Source organism: Arvicola amphibius, chromosome 7 (assembly GCF_903992535.2).
Source record: "Arvicola amphibius chromosome 7, mArvAmp1.2, whole genome shotgun sequence".
Taxonomy (NCBI): domain Eukaryota; kingdom Metazoa; phylum Chordata; class Mammalia; order Rodentia; family Cricetidae; genus Arvicola; species Arvicola amphibius.
The window spans coordinates 129,979,762-130,001,004 of NC_052053.1; the positions used below are offsets into that span (position 1 = coordinate 129,979,762).

At 38.3% G+C, this 21,243-nt stretch overlaps 1 protein-coding gene across 4 annotated transcripts in view; it reads right to left on the minus strand.

Moving 5' to 3' along the window:
* Positions 1-21,243, minus strand: part of Immp2l (inner mitochondrial membrane peptidase subunit 2) — an 811,392-nt gene that overhangs the window by 185,037 nt on the left and 605,112 nt on the right. For all 4 annotated transcript variants that reach the window (XM_038337160.1, XM_038337162.1, XM_038337163.1 and 1 more), the window contains exon 6: positions 19,044-19,146. In XM_038337160.1, coding sequence (XP_038193088.1) covers positions 19,044-19,146 — 103 coding nt within the window. The remainder of the gene's footprint in view (positions 1-19,043; positions 19,147-21,243) is intronic.

The window sequence follows — 21,243 nt, forward strand, 5'->3', positions numbered from 1 at the left end:
GCAAACGCTCAGAAAAGGTAACCATCTTGGGTGGCAGGAACATAACCCTGACAAAGCCTGAACCAAATAAATAACTCCTGTCTCCTGAGAAACATGAAAAGGGGAAAGGATGAGAAGGAGACCTCACCACCGCTCCAGAATAGCCACAGGTCTCACTGCAAGATGGATCTCAGTGAAGACATACGCTCAGATATGACACACAAAGAGGATGTGTATCTGTGGTAAAGACACCTAAGATACATTTCTAAGGAAATGCTGTCTGGCACTCACATAGCATCAGTCGAAACCTAGATCTTAGACTATGTCATTGCATGATAGCCATTTTATTACTGACTCCGGAGACAAAAGGGGAATTTCTGTAAAGACGCATAATTAATTATTCAACAAAGACTAGCCCAAGCCAAGTCTCCAAACCCACTGCTTTCACAGGCAGCTCCGGGAGGAACTTATCAGTCCTCCTCTGGCAGCGAAACTGCCAAAAAAGCCTGCTGATTAATACCAGTAGCGCATTTGTTAAACAGTGCAAATCACCCTTTGTCATTTAAATTGCACTGAATTTGAATGTGCATAGGTTGCTAGTAGAGAGCGGAATCTGGAAGGCACACTTGGTCTTCAAACAGAATACATTAATCTCGGCTGGCACTGCTCCCACCTGAAGCCACAGAACTCTGGGCTGTTCTTGGGGTGAGTCACTCCGTGAGATTTCCGGTTGATTTCTCCACAGACATGGCACCACGGGAAACAAGGCCCACATGAACTTTGGAGAGAAGCGAGGTCTTGTGTTTTCGACCTTACGCTTAGGTCTGACTTTAGATATATTAGAGCAAGACCAAGGCTAGCTTCCAGGGCTCTGAAAGCTCAGTAATTCATGAGGGTGAACAGGGACTCTTTCACACTCAATAATTCTTAAATGGCTCTTTAAATAACTTCACAAGATCAGCTTTTCACGAACCGCAGACCCTCAGGTACATTTACCTGGCTATTGGTGTTGGCATTCAGGCATAAGCTGGTCTGCCCTTGGGTCCTCAACCACAGCTACTAAAAACACTCCCAGTGTGCATGAACTTGTTAGTATTCAGGCGCTTGCACTGGCCTGCCCTTGGGGACCTGGCATGATTCGCCATCAGCTACAGCCATTCCCTTGCCCTATAGCCCCCTTCTCCCGGCTAAACAACAATTGGTGATTTTTTTTCTCTTTTTTAAAAAAGGAGTTCTTAAAGCCCCAAGTCTGTGGTAGAGTAGGCTCCTCTACACACACAATGAGTAGGATCTCCTCTGCTTCTATAGCGCTTACAAACTGCTTTTGCTGAAAAGCCTGGGATCCCTACTTACCGGCAACAGGCAACAGACCCAGGGTAAAGCTGGCATTTTCGCCTTCATTTCACATCTGCCCTCTTTACTATGTGTCACCTTCTTGGTCCTGTATCCAGGCATGTTAATTATTTAGGGAGTGTCTTTCTAAAAACCCAAGACACTTAACCTGTCCCAATTCCCTTCCATGCTAAGGCACAAGATAAAGCGTAACTGAGGCATAAGAACAGGAAGCTTTCTGTGAGATTGCATCTCCTAAAAATGTCAGAAAAGATAAACCTAAGAAGTTTCACCAACAAAACTGCCTAAACATAACCCGAAGAAGGACATCGGTAGACATGCTAATGTGGAAAGGGGATGCTCCTGAGGCCAAAGGAATGCAGGGCAAGGATGAAACAGTCTTCCTCAGGGAAGCCCTCCGATTAGTTATCCAGTGCTAAGGAGTACTTGGCCAGATGGTCTGAAGGGATTGGGGTGGGGTGGGGCAGGAGCAGGCAAGAGAGAGAGAGAGAGAGAGAGAGAGAGAGAGAGAGAGAGAGAGAGAGAGAGAGAGGGAGGGAGGGAGGGAGGGAGGGAGGGAGGGAGGGGGGAGGGGGGGGGAGAGGGAGGGGGGGGGGGGAGGGGGGAGAGAGAGGGGGGAGGAGAGAGAGGGGGGAGGAGAGAGAGTTTTATATTTACAATGAAAGAAAAAGAGGCCATTAATTTGAGAGAGAACAAGGGGCAGTGTACCTGGAAGGGGTTGGAGAGAGGAAATGGAAGGGGAAAATGATGCAATTATATTTAAACATATATATATATATATATATATATATACTTATATATAGGTATATGTATGTGTGTGTGTATTTGAGTTACTTCCTGTTTTTCTTCTAAGCCCTTCTATGTCGCCCTTGGAACAAACAGGAGTAACTGGGGAATCTTACCATCTACTTTTTCTAACGTCTTATTCCAGATTACCTAAAGGTCTCCAGTGACTGTTATCCATCAGGTGCCACCCTGGATTCCAGGAATAAAAAGCCTTACAGGACAGACTGCCCATCTGTACTGGTTTGAATGAGACTGGGCCCCCATGGGCTCATCTATTTCCACACTCAGTCCCCAGTTCATGAACTGTCAGAGAAGGATTAGGAGGCATGGTCTTGTTGGAGTAGGTGTGCCTTGTTAGAGGAAGTATCTCACGAGGAATGAGCATTGTCTCAATACACCTTTAATGGTTTTTAAATTGTTTCATATCTGGTCAAGTTAAGATTTTTAAGAACTTCATTTTTAATTTGTAATAAAAAGTTTACAACTTGATTTTTTCAAAAAAAAGTCAACAAACTGCAAGCACCTGTTAATAAAGGTCTTAAATAAAAAACAAACAAACAAACAACCCAAAAACCCATGCCAGGCTCAGTCTTCCCTGTCCCCACCCCCACCCCTCCGCCTGCTGCCTATATTTCAGGATGTAAAGCTCTCAGCTACTGCTCCAGCACCATGCCTGCCCAAGGTCTGTCAAGCTCCCTGTCATGAAGCAATGGACTAAGATAATGGACTAACTCTCTGAAACTAAACAAGTCCCAAATTAAATGCCTCTTTTCTTTTCTTTTTCCTCTCTTTCTTTCTTTCTTTTTTAAAGAGTTGCCTTGGTCATGGTGTCTCTTCCCAGCAATGGAACAGTTTCTAAGACACGACCAAAGGTGAGCAGTTGTCTATGGAGGGAAGGAGATATGCTGGGCCGGAGGAATCTGCTCCTGAGCATCAGCATGTGGCCTCAAGCACTGAGGACATCTTTGGACTACCTTGAAGAACCAGGACTGTGACCAATCAGATCCTAAGCCAGATTGCTTAGCTGACCCCAGGCTCAACTTTTCTTTTATTTAACCCTAAGACTCCTGTCACAAACATGGCATTCTGGTGCCCTGTATGTGCTTCTCTTCCTAATGGACCACAACGGATTACACTTTTCCTTTTGTACGTCTCTCTTTAATTGGAGTACTTGCATTGGAAAACAAGACTAGCCTTGGTTGCCAGAGCGAGGGCTGTGCAGCACACTTCCTTACCATTAACTTGCATAGTTGGACAGTGGAGCAGGAACTTTGAATTTCTAGGTTTTTTTCATTGTTGGTTTCTTTTTTTTTTCCCCCTCATGCACAAGACTGCTGGATTATTGTTTGTAACTTGCCATTCTCGCTTTCTCTGCCATGCTCAAAACACTTCTATGTTCCTTCATGGTCTGTAGTATATTACCCAGAATGCTTTGGCAAAGTTCAAAGTTCATATTAATGTCTTCAGACATTGTCCATGCCATTGTTAAATTTCAAATCAAATGAAACTGCTCAAACATTCAATGCATGTCACTAACACTCCCAAGCCTCTGCCTCTGATAGACTTAATACTTCTGTCAGTGATACAGGGACAGATCCACAGATCCACACTGCCACCCTCAAGAGCCTGAGGAGTTCTAGGGACCTCAACTCAGCCTAAACCTGGACTAACAGCTTTGATGCGGAACAGAATTTCAGGCCTAGTCAGTATGATACAGCTGATGTGGAGGTTTTGTTAAAGATATTTTATTATAAACTTACAATAAGGGCTAGGTTAAAGAGAGGCACTCAGCTGAAGAAGGACTCACTAAAGGCCATGAGTACGGGGTTTTCCAAGAAGAGTCACTCAGAAACCTAGACAAACTGACATGTGGGTACAGGCTTCTCCAGGGAAATTTGCAATTGTCATAGCACAATTTTAATGGCTCTCATGTTCCATCTCAAACTGTTGCTAAGAACCCTTTTCTCCCTTTTTTCTTTCTTTTGATGAGAAAGATAAGTGAGGCATGGCACATGGGGAGATGCTGTGGATGGAATTATAATCTAAAAGGTGAAGCCAGGGCTTCTAAGTTTTCACAAGGTGTGTAGTGATTGCCTTTGCCTATAGATGAGTTTCTAGCTGGATTCCTAGAAACCTGAGTTTATAGGGAGGAGAGGAGATGGGGAGGCCTTAATAATTGTTACTTGTGTTGGAATTTCTGCTTCTCTGATGGAGAGTCTTTGCCAACCAATTATCTTTAAGAGGTGGGACCAAGTTAGGGTATGGTTTTCTGGGACCAGGAGAAAATCGGCAAGGCTTGTGGAGCCCAGGTGTCCTCTCTCTGTCTGGTTCCCTCGCAGCATGGTTGAGCTTGAACTTCTCATTCCTGTTTTGTGAGTTTTCTCCTTATAATAAATAAAAATATAATTGTTTTATCTTTTAGCGAGCCTGGTTATTTCCCAAATCAAGCTAACTTCTACACTCCTCGGCTGACAAGCAGAACTGCCTCTGTCTTCTTCTGCTGCCTTATCTCTACTTTTCTATTTGTCAACATTCTCAATCTTACCCTTTTCTTAGTCACTGAAGCCTAATGCTCTTCCTGGAGACGACCACCACTCCGAATGTCAGAGTGTTCCACCTGCCCCTGCCATGTCATGGGTACTTTTTAACTTTGATTATACCATAGTGTTATACATTCTTTTTCCTATATAGAAACCCATTGGTGGTTGTGCACAACAGCTACCAGCAAGTTTCAAGGAAGCTACAACAACTTTTATACAACGCTTTTCTTAGGACATTCTTGGCTGTTTTAGAGGAAGATAACATGTCAAACCATGGTAAACATGGTACACAATCTTTGATAATAACTGCTTATTCAAGCAGCGAGAACAGATTCAAACTAGGTCAGTTTTAATCAACTACCAATCAGATCCTTGGTGTTGGAAGTCCTTCTTTATATGTGTTGCTTATATTGGCTAATGAATAAAACTGTTTCGGCCAGTGGTTTAGCAGAATAGAGTTAGGTGGGACAGCAGAAAGAAAGAAGGCAGAGTCCAAGAGGCACCACAGGAGACAGATGCCTCCGCCGGAGCCTGCTGAAACTTTGCTGATAAGCCACGACCTCATGGTGATGCACAGATTAATGGAGATGGGTTAGTTTAAGATATAAGAGCTAGCTAGAAATATGCATAAACTATTGGCCAATCAGTGTTTAAATAATATGGTTTCTGTGTTATTATTTTGGGAGTCTAGGCAGCCGGGATATGACTGAGCAGCCTCCAACAACAGATCCTGCCACAATGATCATAGATAATTGGTCTAGGGCTATCTATTGACTTACACAAACTTCCTGGATTGGTCTGATCATTATCTTCCTGTGACTCAACCTGTGATATATAACACTGAAAAGTTGTCCATGGCCTCAAATGATATTGGAATGTCTCACTTTGCAGCTTTAGCAGACTTGTGACTGAAGAGGCAAGCATCCGGTAGGGGTGAACTTTGGTGTTACTACAATAGCTCTCAGAGTTCAATATACCTTTTTAAAAGGTTTATCTTTTTTTTTTTTTTAAAAGAGTCTTCTGTGTGGCCAAGAGCTGAAGTTGAAGAGAAAACAACAAACAGTGTGGGCAATGGACCCCAGGAGATCGAGGACTTGATGGGGCTCTGACAGGGTAGAAAAGCAGAGAATACATTCCATACCAGTACAAAGTACTAATAGAAAAGAATGCATAACATCTGCAGGAAGACCATTAACAGTGTAATGTCCTTTCATCCGAGGGAAAATGATTTCTTTTAAAAGCAAGGTGTACCTTATTAACCCAAACACAGAGAAGCACTATAAGACGACAAAATCAAATCAGAGCTTCTTTTTGAAAATATGTTCAAAGTTCTTCATACAATACACTGGGCTTAAATTAACATAGGGTCTGTGAAGAAAAACAACAGAAGCAGCATAGTTCATCTGGGCAAAAGCTCTTTAAGTACCACATACATTCAGGAACAACTTCTCTGCTAGTCTTGCTCATTGTGTTCTATTAGCTTCTAGTCAGGGCTGGATAGAGCATTCAATCTAGAAGCATCTTATCAATAAAATAGCCTTTAGTTAGACATTTTTAACTTGTCTGACTGCATTCTCATTCCCTACTTTGTAACCAAGTTTTCTTTGTTCGTAAAACTGAGAAAATACCTGGTTTGGTGTTTTGTTTTTATGTTGTTTTAATGTCCAAAGAGAAACAACCAAGTTTGTTCTAAAAGTCAATAAAAATCTCTTAAAATTAAAAGTTCTATTTAACTCATGTCTCCGTACTTTCATAATCACATGAAAGATGACATAACTCGGGATCTCATTAGTCATTTGTTAAGTGAAATGCAATTTATAAAATCTAAATAAGATTCTGGCTAATTGGAGAGGACTGTTGTTTCATTTGCCTGAAAGTCTCAGCAAACATTAGGCAGATAGATAGATAGGTGTACTTCACCAAGAGAGGATGTGAGTGGCCTTGAAGGTGCTTTGGTCAAAACTCTATAAAGTCACTGGAGGTAAAAGGAATGTGTAAGCCTAGTAGAGTTGTTAGTATAAAGTCAATTCTGGTAAATAGTCAAAATTAGTTTTATGCAAATCAGATTTAGTTACCAAAACTAAACCCAATATGCCATTATAGCTGGGAGGTGGTGGCACACACCTTTAATCCCACCACTCTGGAGGCAAAGGCAGGTGGATCTCTGGGAGTTCAAGGCTAGCCTGGTCTAAAGAGTGAGATCCAGGACGTCCTAGGCTAACCAGAGAAACCCTGATTCAAAAAACCAAAACCAAACCAAACCAAAACAATAAGAAAAAAACCCCAACCCTATCCTTTGTCAGGTGGTGGTGGTACATGCCTTTTTCCCCAGCACTTGGGAGGCAGAGACAGTTGGATCTCTATGAGTTTGAGGCCAGCCTGGTCTACAGAGTGAGTTCTGAGACAGGTTCCAAAACTACAGAGAAACCCTGTCTTGAAACACAAAAAACAACCAAAGAAAAAAAGATGAAGCCTTAAAATTGTACCCCTTTCCTCACTGCCCACATATTAATTTTAAGCAAGGATATACTTGTTTTAATATAATCATTTTGTTTAAAAGAGCTAACTTAGTGTGAACCTTTCACAATATTCCTTAATCAGGACTGATTTATTCTTTTTGAAAATATTTTAACCATAAAATACATGTAAGAAATTTATTTATTTATTTGATTACTTGCTTTTTTTTGCTTTTCTGCAAGACACAGTCTCAAGTAGATCATATAGAAGAGCCTGAAAAGTCTGATTCTTCTGCCTCAGCCTTCCTAATGCTGTCACCATGCCTAGCGCAAGAATTTTAAATACTAATTTTAAAATGATAGTAATAGGAAAGACAATTTAGAAGCAAATTTTTGATTGGCCAATATAAACTATTAAAATATCTACTTTTCTGTAATGGTTCCCTTATCACGATTCCTTACATTCTAGGGAACACCCAGCTCTTTTGAAAAACTTGCAAGTTTTAGAGAAAGAGCAGAAGCAAACTGTAAAATGGGCAGGTCATCATCTACTGACATGAAAGCCAATGGGAGGAGACTGTAAAATGGGTGGGTCATCATCTACTGATATGAACACCAGTGTAAGGAGAACAGAAACTCTAATATAAAATAGCCGCACAGGTATTAAATCAATCATGATACTTAACCTCCCATCCCAAGGTGAGAGAGGTAAATCTGATCCCTTGGAGGCAACATCACTCTCGGGCAGCCAATACCTTGCTCAAATGCATATTCAAGGGCTCTGCAAACTACAGAGCTCCCTGGACATGGAACTCTGTTGATTTGCCTTTTGGTCTTTTCCATGGAAAGGACAACAAAAATACAATGATTTCTTATTCTGCTGAATCTGAAGGTTCGGCCCATGAGGTGTGGAAGACCAATGTTGAAGCTGGTGACCTCCTCTAACAGAAGCAGCAGAATCTATCACACAGTCAATCAGATTTCAGTGCTAAGGCCTCTCACATCAATGTACTGTTTCATGTGACTACCACCTTCGTCTAGGGCCTAATCATCTCCCACTTGAACTAATGCTATCATCAAGTAATTGCACTCTCTACCTATAGCCTACTTTCAATCTAATCTTTCATTCATAATTTTCTCAAATCAGTCTTCCTAAGGATGCCTCTTCTAACTCATTATTGTTCTGTTCAAAAATGTAAATGACTTTTCAGGGCCTTCTACACAGACTCAAATTTCTAACCTTCAAATTCTGGGGCAAACCTAATCAGTCTTTAACCCATCTTTCTAAAGTTCAGTCTTTGCACAATTGGGGACTGACAAGCTTTTTCTCAGAGCTATGAGTCATATGTCCTTTGCTACAAGTATTTAATTCAGCATTCCCATGGAGAGCAGAATATAGATGTGTCTCACTAGGACTTTATTTATTCACAATTATTGTCATCACCACCTGTATAAACAGGCATGAGCTAGATCTTATCAAAGGGCCATAGACAGCCGAAATCCACTGTAGAAGAACATATAATTCTTGCATACTGGTCACTCACTGGGCCCTAACATAGATGTTCAGAGTTGTTTTCCCAGGAGGGATAAAGGATTGGTTCTCTCTGTCCTTACCTGGAAAAGTTCACAATCTTTTCTACACACGAGATCACTCTCTGATTACATCACACATCCCATGAAAGATAGCAGATTTTGCCACAAGCAAAGTTTCATGGTGAAGGAGTTGTGAAATCACTTTCTAGCGAGAGGGAGCAGGAAAAAGTCACTCTCAGAAGAGGCAGTACAAGTTAGAAGGCAGAGACTCAGAACCACTAATTCACTAATGGTGAATTGGCTCAGACAAGCATAGATAACAAGAAAGATGGATTTAAAACTGGTTTTTAACACCATAGTAATGAGTTCGGGCTAGTTCCTTTGAACTGTTCTGCCCTTAGCCCTTAGCAGAAGGTCCTGCTTTTTGATTGCCATTTTAAATGAGAATGCCTTAAAATATGTTCCTATTTGTTAATGATTTCTGGACAAGCTTGAGCATATATAATAGCTATTATAGTAATAAACTCATGTAACTGTCAAGAGTTTGGCAGATTTCCTTTATGCTTCACATATTAACGAAAAATAACAGTTTGGCACCCTCTTTTATATCCCTACATCTTGCATTCTTTTTTATCTTGTTTGTACCAGAAATGACATTTAGTGTAAACTCAAGCAAGAGAGGTGAGCATAGGCTTTCCTTGACCTAAAAGAGGAAGGTTTTAACAACAGGAGACCTGTGTCGAGTACTGGAGGACAGAGGCATGCATTAGAGCAGGACTGTACAGGACACACAGTCAAGATTCACTGTGTCTGCTGAAGACTTGGCCTGTGAAGCCCCATCAAGAGAGTGCAGCTCATGGTGTTGATTCTGACCACGCTGATAACAAGCCACATTTCACTGTTTGAGTCACCAAACTGGTCAAACTTTAGTTAAGCCACAAATTCCCATGGGTCACTGAATGGATATCTAAAAGTATGGTTATTGTGATTCATGGTAGGCTGCACATAAATCTCCACTGTATAGAAAAGAATCACGCAAATTACTTAAAGTCAGACTGACCTTATATTTCTCTTTTAAGTCATCTTGGCACATATAACCATTAAGATGTGAACACAGGACGCTCTTTCTAAAAAAGACTACCCAATAAGTTTTGAAAAACCAAAAAGTCTTGAGAAAGGTACTTTTTATATTTTTATATAAATTGTATGAGAAAATTGTCATATGCTGTTTGTGCTTGTTCGGAACTTACTCTGAGAAAAACGATGATTTGAAAAAAAAGACTTGAGCAACTTTATTTCAAGTCTGTTCCAAAACCCCCTGTCTGGTGGCAGGCTCAACCCTGGTGGCAGGCTGGTCCCATCATACTAGGACAAGGAAAAAGAACGATAATAAACAGCCAAGGGTAATAAAAACATTGTACCCCTGAGAACATTGATAGTGAAGTATTTCTAACATGGGTCGCTACTAGTTGTCTATCCTAAGGTATAAAAATACTTGCAGTGGGAATGAGAAGCCAGAAGCTCCTCTGGGAAGAGATTAGCTCTTCTCTGTTCTGCCCAAGAGTCCCATGCAGGTTTCCCTGGTCAGTTTCTACTGGATGTTTTGAGCTTCAGAGCTGATGAAGATTTACGGGCTAACTGCTACTTGTAATTTGTTCTTTTGCTTTCGTTTACTTAATAAATGGTTTGATTGCATGTTTAAGGTGGAGGCCAAAAATGTGAGCCTATTTCCACCTTGTCTGAAGGTTAGAGAGTTTCAGCTTGCTTGAAGTTGTTGCCATTCCACCCTGATCAAAGGGCAAAGAGTTGGAACTTACTTCTATTCTTTCAAGGTTATTGTCTGTTTCTACTTCAAACAAAGGTCTCACCTAGAATTATATTAGAGAGTTCTGCTCTCTCAAGATTATTGTCAACAGGTATGACTAACATCCAGACCTCGTATTTCAGGTATTGAGAAATATACCTCCTTCTATCTCGAACACAAGTCTAAGGACTTAACTAATTCCTTCTCCCTTAGGGAGATAGGTATGAATTCCACCGAAAAAGTGGTTTGACTACAAAATGTTTTGGTCTAGATATGAGTGTTACTTATCTTGTTCTAGCAGCAGAATGTTTAACTAAGAATGTAGCCTGCAACCTTCAGCTGGGTATGTTCATTTCCCTGTATCATATTAATGCACTTTTTTTTTTAAAAAAAATTCTTATTCTTACCTTTTAGGGTCAGGGGTATTTTAAGCAAATGGAAATTAAACGCAAGCGACTTCAGTCTTCATTGGAACTCCCTCCTGGTATTATCCTGTGTTTCTGTTTTATCATTTTCACTCATGTCTTCGTATTCCTTACTAATTTTTCTAAACCCTATACCCCTACTCTGATAAGTGGTATTTTTGTTGAAGCTGGTCTCCGACAGTTTAATACATGACTACCACAATTCTTTCTCCATATAGCGCAACCGTCACTCACAAACTCAATCAATAGAGAAGTATTTACACAGTTTACCAGAAAACGTTTTATAACTAAATATCCAGTTAAAGGAGGCTCTTCAGTCTCAAACCTTAAATCCAGGACATTCAACAGCTGTCTCTCCTCCTAGGGCCTTTTCATTTTCCGTTCTCTATAGAGATTCAGCTATGCAGGTACCAATCCTATCTTAGAAGTCTGATAAAGACACAAACCCCACCTTTTCACAAAATCCTAGGCACTTATAAAATTACTAAACTAATAGCCCTGCATCTTTGTCACCAAATCTTGACTCTTGACCTATTGTCATTAAATATAGAGTCTTTATAAAAAGAAACATGCTGAATCCTGTATCAGTACAATCAAAAAGGGGCACTGTCTGATAACCATTGTGCAGACATTCTCCTATAGGAAAATGATATCATGTGGAAAATTATTTCTTTGATAGCAGAATAATTAAGATAAATCACAACATTTGATTCAGTAGAAATAGAAGCCTAAATTGCTCCTTTTCTTGGGGGAGGGACACATCTATATCAGTTCTACATTGTGTGTTTATGCTCTCATTAAAAGTATTTTTTGATGTTGTAATTATATAGACAAAAATATCTAACCAATACTGAAGCAAATCCTGAGGGACGTTCTGTTTCTTGTTGCTACATGGGGATTACCTGATTTTGAACACTACCCCAGAGGTGAACTATTTATGAGACTTAGCTATCTTTTTCATACAGATATTTTCACTGTATGGCATCTCCTTTAATTGATTTTTATGTTATCACAAAATGCATTCATTTTAGTACATCAGTCCAGTAAAATTACCTCTAAAAAATACACAGGGTTTCGAGCTTCCAAAACGTGAAAGAGGATTATGGGAAGAATGACATGGAAGCCACCAGAATATTTTATTCTACAAATATAGAATACATTTTATTCTAGGAATATATTTTCATTGCAAACAAAAAGTTTTAAACAAACAAGCATGTCTTATAAAACAAGAACAAAATACAGGCAACTAAAGCTTAAGCAACATTCTTCAGATGTGTGAATAGAACACTTTATGTGGATTCTGTCAACACATTATAATGAGTTTTTTCTTTATTTAAAAATGGCTGATTGTAAATAAAAGCCACTCTAACAGTTTCAGAGAAGTTACACAAGGAAAATGTGACACCCTGATGATAATAAAATGTCAATTCATTCTTCTAAGTAAGTCCACAAGATTATTCAGTACTGTGTAACCAAAATATTTTCAGCTCCAAACCACTCGAGGCATAAGGCACTTCATTCACAAAACATAGAACATCCCCAGTGCCTTATGGAATGCAATATTTTACCAAATAGTTAACACTTGTACTGATTTTAGAATATTCTATCCAATCAATATCTTGTAAGAGATTTCACGGGTTGTTATGAGGCTGTTGTAAGTAAATGCACTGCTTTTCCGAGGAGCAGGTCATGCCCCTAACTTGGACTATTTCTCACAATGTGTTTACTGTCCGATTGTGCCCGCCCTTTGATCCCAATTCCCTCAAAGGCAGGGATCTATCCCGGCAATCGTGGTATCTGCTGCCCTTTTCCTACTCTGTCTGACATCAGCGGTCAACTCACACTTGGTGACGGTGACAGAAGAAAAACCCAGCATGTTCCCTTCCAACCATGATTTGAATCTCTGCTCTTAAAAATCTCTGAATGTATTAAACATTTTTCCAAACTTCATCCCAATTCTTCTTTGAGATACTGTCTCCATATTAACAAAACTCCCTTCCTTCCATCTTTACTCCTACAACGTTGTTCCGGCTGCCTTGCTCTCACAAAAATAAAAATTATATAACATGAGAAAAACTTAAAACAGGTATAAGCTGCTAACCTGCAAGAACATCCACTTCCCATGTGTTATCTACATCCTCTCTCTACTGTATAAAACTTGCTTCCCTTGATCTGATCTAGTCTACTGAAAGAATCCACAGGTCAAACCAAAATAAAACATTTACACATAGAAGAGGCTAAAAATGTTTCCCATGGCATAAGTGAAAGGCTTTTCATGATATGGAAACATCAACTTTATTTTTCTTCTAGCTTCTAAAGTGAAAGACTTCCTTGAATTTCATTGACTTTAAAAGAAATCCTATGGAATTTCAATTGTGATTTGCCTTACTTTCTTATATATCATCTCTCTTGTACTATCAGGCATTTTTTTTTAACAATAGTATTTTTAGTGTTCACTTACTGCTAAAATTATCATCACCTATTAGTCACAGTTCCTTCAAAAATGTTCTAGGGGAACCAGTGCTTTGTTCAATTATGTAGCAATGAAATAAGAGTTTGGATTGGCTCTTTTCCAAATGACTTGGAACAAAAAAGAATTCATATTCTGCATAACTTGTAGTTTCCTTTCTCAGGTAGAGACACTATATCATAATAATTTCTGCATCCAAACTGTTCCATTCTACTTCATGGCCCTTGGACAGAAATAATTCACAAGGTGACACTGTGATCACAAACCTAAAAAAAAAATTAAACTGCATTTATGCATATTAGAAAAAATGCCTTTGCTTTGAAACATTAGAAACCACAATGTTCTTATAATATCTTTTGATCAATATAGTCCAAACAAATTATTTATTTTAGATATTAAACTACTCCGTTTTGATTTCTCTGTAGATGTTGAAATTTCTATTATGACATATTTCCTTATGAAAAATTACCATGCAGCACAAAAATGAAAATATCATGACTTACAGCAAGACAAAATTGTTAGAAAAACTTCAAAGATAGAAACTGCATAAGCTAAATAGAGTCCATCAAAAGAGCCAGAGTTATACTCTCACCAAAAGGAATGAATACTTAGAAGAATGGTTTCAACATGAGCACTGGAATAAATGCAAAAGAAAAGGCTGAGTTAAAAATTAGTCTTCAAAGTTCACGGCTGTGAAGCACACATCCATGTGGGAACAGGACATTGCCTTTCATGTGCCCCACTGTCAGTTAGCAGAGCACAGATTAACAATTGCAGCGAACGATTACTTCTGGGTACTGACAGGGAATGACATGACTACTTCAGAAAATGCACTAATGTCATCTAACAGTAGGGGTGGCCAAGGGGAAGATCCTAATTTCATTGCCAGAGCAGAAGAGTTCCTATGAGAAATGCCTAGAAAATAGTCCAAGTAATCCTAAACCTACATCTGATACCATTTTTACAAAATTCAATAAAATCACGTAGCTGTATACTCTGAATTTTCCCAATTATCATAATTTTAAAAGAAATTTATGAAAGTTATTTCTCACACTAGGAATCCATGCTGAAGCAATAAATTGGAGTTCGTATGTAAGAAGATATTTTCTATTATTGTGTAAATTACCCAAAAGGTTTAGCATAAAGATATTTCACAGGGATACTGTTAACCATAATCAAAAGTTTTCACACCCGAGAACATCTGCTATTTTTCCATCTGGTCACAGTACTGTAAAGCATTTTCATAGAACAAAAACAGATTTGGCTTCGCATGCCATTGACTCTCAATCATCTTTAAACCAGCTTTGAACAAATATATGCTTATAATTATAAAGGTCGTAAAATTCTTGCAACAGCATTAAAATGTGGGCAACTACAATGGCATAAGAAGAATCAAACACTGGTCTAACACTGGAGACATAAAACGCCGCACAGTCACCTCCTTGTTTTTATGTATTCATTCTGTATTACAGTGATTATACCATCAAAATTGTGTATAAGCATACTTTCATGAGCATCAAATTTACCCTATGGCTAAATCATGCTATTTAATTGAAGTCCCATTATAATTAGCTCAGGTTGTTTATTAAATTTTTATTTTATGTAAATATGCTCATTTTACCAATCACTTACTTACAATTGATTTAGAAAAGGGGTCTTTTCTTCTTAATCATGTGAAAATATAAATTTGTACAGTTGGGGAACTGAGAATTCATAACCAAAACTATCTACTCTTGCTTGATTCTGTGCCCTGTTTTGTACAAGAGTGTCCTAGTTTCTTTCAGTGACATCTTCCTCAAGAAACTGAATATGGATGCTAGACTGAAAGTCATCTACGATTTCCCTTCCTGTTGTGAATTACTTGATTACTGCAGCTCATTGTTAATATATTATATTAATAAGCCATTATTAACCTTTCATTCATAAATCAGTCAATTCTATTTTTAGCCTACACAGTTTCAGCAAAACAAGTTAAAGAGGCAAATGACAGTAATAAGAAGTACACAGGAAGTCATAAAACAGCAAAACCCAAAGATATCAGGATGGGACATTTGTCATCTTGAATCTTCTTTGGCAGATTGCACCTGAACATTTAATTGAGCACAGGAACATAGGGGGAGCTTTAGACTGGCGTAACTAGACTCTAGTGAGAGCCAGCTAACCGCACCTCCAGTAGTCGGTTACTCACTGTCTACAAAGGAAACAAACCAAGCAGATTCTAGAACAAGGCTTATCACTGTCTAAAGACAAGATGTATGTAAGAAGCAGTGACATCCACTGTGAAGTTGAGTGGGAGTCAGATATAGATAAAAAGTTTGGTTCGTTCTACGTAGGAGGCACACATCCCAGACAACGCTGGCTCCATCGGGTGAGCTGTCAGTGACAAGGAAAGCCCATTACCTCTTCGGCGGGAGAGCTGAATCAAGAATGCACATGAAACATCAAGTTTACTCACCCTCCCTGCATCATCTTTAAATACACTGGCAGGTAAGCAATCCTCTCCACTGAGAATTTCACAGAAAATGTAATTCTCAAGACTCTAGTGTAAAAGCATACTTAGAATTCAATGCTTGGGGGAAAAAAGTTAAAATGATTAACAGATGAGGCATAATCAACGGTTAGTAGAAAACATGTTCAGAATCTACACTCGGGTCAGTTGTGGTGCTGTGCACCTGGAATCCCAGCCCCTTGGAAGTCAAAGCAGGAGGATTGTGTGTTCAGGGATACATAAATACTCTGTCTGATCAGACCAGCCAAAAAGTCAAATAAAATAAATTTCTGTGCTCAAAAACCATAGCTTAGACTTATAAGAATGTATTGAATTGTTTAGCAATTTTTGTTTTGCTTTGTTTGGGGAACTCAGAAGTTTTCCCAGTGGAAATTGCTACTGGAGCAGAAGCAAAGAGCACATTCTAAAAGCAAAGACACAGCTATTAAAACTGATGTGAGCACAAATAGTTTAGTCTATGATGTGAGGAATTGATTTTTTTTTAATTCTAGAGAAGGTATTTCATTTAATTTTGGAAAACAGAAATAATATTAGTTTCCCGAATGGAAATTAACAGCTTTGTTTAACTCATAAATTAAAAGTAGGCTTGAATAAATATTTTTCATTCATAAAAAGGAGGATTACTAGGTTTCAAAATAATTTTGTTTTTACTGAAATTATTGATAATTATATTATAATTAACAAATAGATTTCACCAAAAACATTAGTGTAAATCAAATATGAGAGATACATATATGTTTGCCAAAGCTTTATGTGCTGTAATTTCTTATTGTAATAAATGCAGTGAGATCACCTCTCACATGTAATTCTTCTCTTCCGTTTTACAAAAAGGACACTTCCACATTAGTTATTGTTTTGTGGGTGTCTTTATAGCCACAGTTCAGTGATTCAATGCAGGGCAGAAAATGGAGCCACAAGAGCTGAACAATCACAGAACACATTTTAGACACTATGAAATTCCCAGCATCCAACTCCCCGGTTTATTATTGTCTTTTCTGTTTCTAAAAATTTGTGTGTATATGCACAGTCACGAGTGCATACCTGTTAATATGTATGTATGCCTTGTTTTGTGCATTTGTATATGTATGTGGACTTAAGGCAGGAGCAGCGGTTGACATCCAAAGTCTTCTTCAAGCCCTGTACAGATTACAGTTTTGAGGCAGAGTCCCTTACTGAACTTGGAGCTCTGCAGTCATCACAGACTTGTTGGCCAGCGAGTCTCATCCTCTTGTGTGCTCCTTTTCAAGGCTGGGAGTAGGGTACTTTCCACAATGCCGTGGATTTTATATGAGTTCTGGTCATCAAACGCACGTACATAACAAGCCTTAGCCCACAAGCAATCCTTCCAGCCCAGTAAGAAAGCAAAGAGAAAGCCACTGATTGGCAGTCATAACAATTACATTATAGCATTTTACCAGCTTCAGTTTAAAATGAACAAAATACCAAATCCTGTATTCGGACATTATTTTCAGTAACTTAACATACACCTGATAGAAAACAACACAATTAAGACTTCATTTCAATATCATTAAAATAATGAAGTCACAAAAGTTAATTACCATTTATTATGGACTTGACCAACAATGTGGTACACACACTCTTATTGGTCAAAGAAATAGACCTATATTCAAGTGATTTATTCTCTTTTAAATCACTACTTGAGTTCTTCACTAATTTTCCTACATTATAAGAAGCACAAAACATTTCCAACCTTTCTCATTTTTCTTTCATATTTGGTAGAATTTAGGTTAAGTAATATTTTTATATAATTACTACTCAAAGGCAAGTACAGGCCTTGAGATTTTATAAAAATCATCATTAGTATGACTAGAGAGAAAAAGGAATGGTGTGTTAAAATTTCTCCCACAATCCCACATATTTATTCAAATCTAGTTCTTACACTTTTCACCAAAGTGAAGTCCAAGTGACAGCATATTTTGTGGCAATAACATGGGCTCCTCATAATATACATATATATATATGTATATACACATATATATGAAGCTCTTAATTGAGGCCACAACCTATTAATTTTTGACAAAAGATGAGTCTATATGTTTTACACAAGCATGTGTGAAGATGCTAAATAATTCCTTTGTCCTGTCCATTTATAACAAATGTAACTTTGGGAAACTAAGGCTCTTAAACAAGAAAATCAGCTGCAGTTCCCACTCACTAAGAAATTCTCCACTTTCATGAGTTATGGGGAACACTCATAAATAGAGAATTTCTATATGCACTCAAAGTAAAAGAAAAATCCATAAAATATCAGTGTAGTCACATTCTATGGATAAGCAGAGAATAGAGTGTGTCTGTGTTTCTGCTATAAGTTAAATGCTAACAAAATGTCACTTATGAACACTTGCAAAATGTGCCACCCCCAAGCATGCCACTCTGACACAGGATTACTTTGAGCTAAGGGTATCTGAAAAACAACAGACAGGAGGTGGGCACACTAATCTCCTCCCTTATTCTTGAACACAGAGGATTAAAACTCCCAAGCAAAAGCTGTCCTCCCTCTAGTTGGAGACAAGAAACATTCTTCAATAGAGAGCCATAGCTGAGAAAGCTTGGCTTGTTCAAATAATTTTTATCTTCTTTTAGCCTCTTCACATCATTTAGTTACTTGTCTAAAATTATGTGTCTTTGTTCAACCTAATACAAAGGTAGGTGAGTTTCACAATGTTTAAAGTTCTTTGCTTCTCTATAAGGACGTTTGCGACATCTAAAACATATGAAATTTGGATACATTATTCTGATAATCTGTTTGACATCAATTTCATTGTGAGACAAAGATGGGACCAAAAAAGGAAGCAAGGAAACCCACCTCCTTTACACTAACTACTATGATTTCTACTACTTTTGCATTGAACAAAGGAAAATTGTTGCCTGTATGTCTTCTTACATATTTTACTGGTTAAACATTAATTGAAAACAGACAGAAGACCTATCTGTGAGGGAATGAAGATCTTCCAACTGAAAAGTCAGACAGTTGTGAGACACACACACACACACACACACACACACACACACTTTGATAGCCTAAAGGAATTTTCCCAACATGAAGAGTTTCATTACAAAGTCTCTGATCAGTCTTGGCTGACAGAACAGAGCAAACTATTAAGTTACACTTGGCTCTCCACCTTTGAAACACAACTTTCTCAGAAACAAGGTACAAGCTGACTCACCGGTCCAAAAGAATTGCTATCAAAACTGTGTCCACGGTGATCGCCTTCAACCCATATGTGACCACGGGGGACTTTGACCAAACGGTTTTTGTGTCCAATGGTTCTGAAAACAAACAGTGAGACCAATGAGATAAGAGCAGGAAGGGAAATTTACAGCCTAGATGCAGAATTAGGAAGGAAAGAACAGCTATTAGAAAGAGTAGAGTGACTGACCCAGAAATCACATCCAGTTTCCCCTAAAGTAAGCTGTGCTTCAGACTCTAAATTGTCTGTGGGAACCATGAATAATAAGCGTGGCTTTGGGAAACAAAATGGGCAAAGTTAAGCTTTTAAACAGACCAGACAAACCATACATCAGCTGTAGAGTCCATTGACTAAGATCATCTTAACTTTAATAATGACTTACTGTATAGATTCATAAATAGATAATTTCTATATGTACCCAAAATGAAGAAAATCAATAAAATAACTGTAACCAAATATTCTATGGATAACCATGGAATACAGTTCTTCCTTTGTATAAGAAAAAAAAGGCAAAACCTGAACACCAAATACAGTGCTTTGCTACTTAATTTAATTTACACTATACATACTTAAAATCTTTAACATGCCTCAATGAAATGAACATATATTTGCCTTCTTGCATTTATGCTAGTGCTTAACTGTTTCAATCTACTTATGACAATTAAGATTCAAAACTGGGGGCTGGAGGGATGGGGGCTCAGAGGTTAAGAGCATTGGCTGCTCTTCAGAGGACAGAGGTACAGTTCTCAGCACTCATATGGTGACACAGACCTCTAACTTCAGTTCCAGAGAGTCTGACATATCCCTCTGGCCTCCACGTGCACCAGGCACACATGTTGCTGCATGAACATGCATGAAGACAAAACATGGGTACATATAAAAATTAAAGATTTGGAGACTCAGCATTAGTGGGAAAGAAAGGAATCCTGACAATTTCTTGGCATCTATAGATTCAGTATTATTTGAAAACTTTTGCTCAGGACTACATTTTTCTTAAAAACAAACTTTGAACAATTCTGAAGAGGAATCGTCAATGACAGACGACATACAGCAGTTATTCATATTTTTAACACAGGAAAGGAAGGGGTAGGTGCATGCTCTCTCACATTGTCGTGGTTGTGGGAAATGATTCCAACTTTCTGTTTCCATTTCTTTTTTGGATCTACTCTGGCAATGTTTTATGGTCATGCCTGCTGGCCTTCTACTTGAAAAAATCGATTGCTAGGAAATATTAGAAATATGGTCGAATGTTTGTTATAAGGGACGCTCAACCCACATACTTTAATGTTCCCATTCTCAAATGTAACTTACCCAAACAACTAGTAACACAGTGTTGGTAAATAAGGTATAAAACAGTTAACTAAATAAATGACAGAATTAAAATTTGATTCAAAGCTCACAAAAATACTTCTTTTGGGAGCAAATGACTTTATATTTCCTAAAGCACCCTGGAAAACAATAACTTAAAGAAGCTTCTCAATAAAGGTTTGCTGAATGAATGAGCAAATTAATGAATGAAAATCACTCTGAAGCCAGCACGTTCAGAAACTGAGGCTGGCATACTATTCTGTGGTACAGAATCTCGCTGAGGCTAGTCTGTTAGTGAGCAAGCTGTGCACGCACAGAAGAATGCATTAAAAAGGAAGAGTACACATAAATTGGTGCCAGAGAAATTGAAACTATTCATTATCTTGGATGGTTTTTAATTTTCAAGATAATTTCAGTGTTGAATTGCTTTGCTTTAGATCAGTAAGTCATCCATGCAAGGAAGCAATATTATGGCCATTAGAACCCCACGGTAAGTTAATGGTTGCTGTTTGTCTTTAATTACTATAGGGAAGGAGGTTTGCAGCTTTTTAGAGAAAAGCAAAAACAAATTTAACACATCTCACCCTCATACACTTTGCAATAGAAATGCGCTTCAATTAAAGTCACTCCATTAGTTCTTGACATCATTACTATATGAGCTGGTGTGGAATAACCCATACACACCTCAAATGTCAATGATGAGGAGAACATGTATGGTTAGTTGCGATAAAGGTACCATCTCCTAACATATGCAGACATGTTCACCTTAGTAAGCTGAGTATTTTCGATAAACCATGACTAAAATTTGGTTTTTCTTCAAATAATCATTTAACAGTCACAGAGTGTGTTATATGAGACAGCATACTAT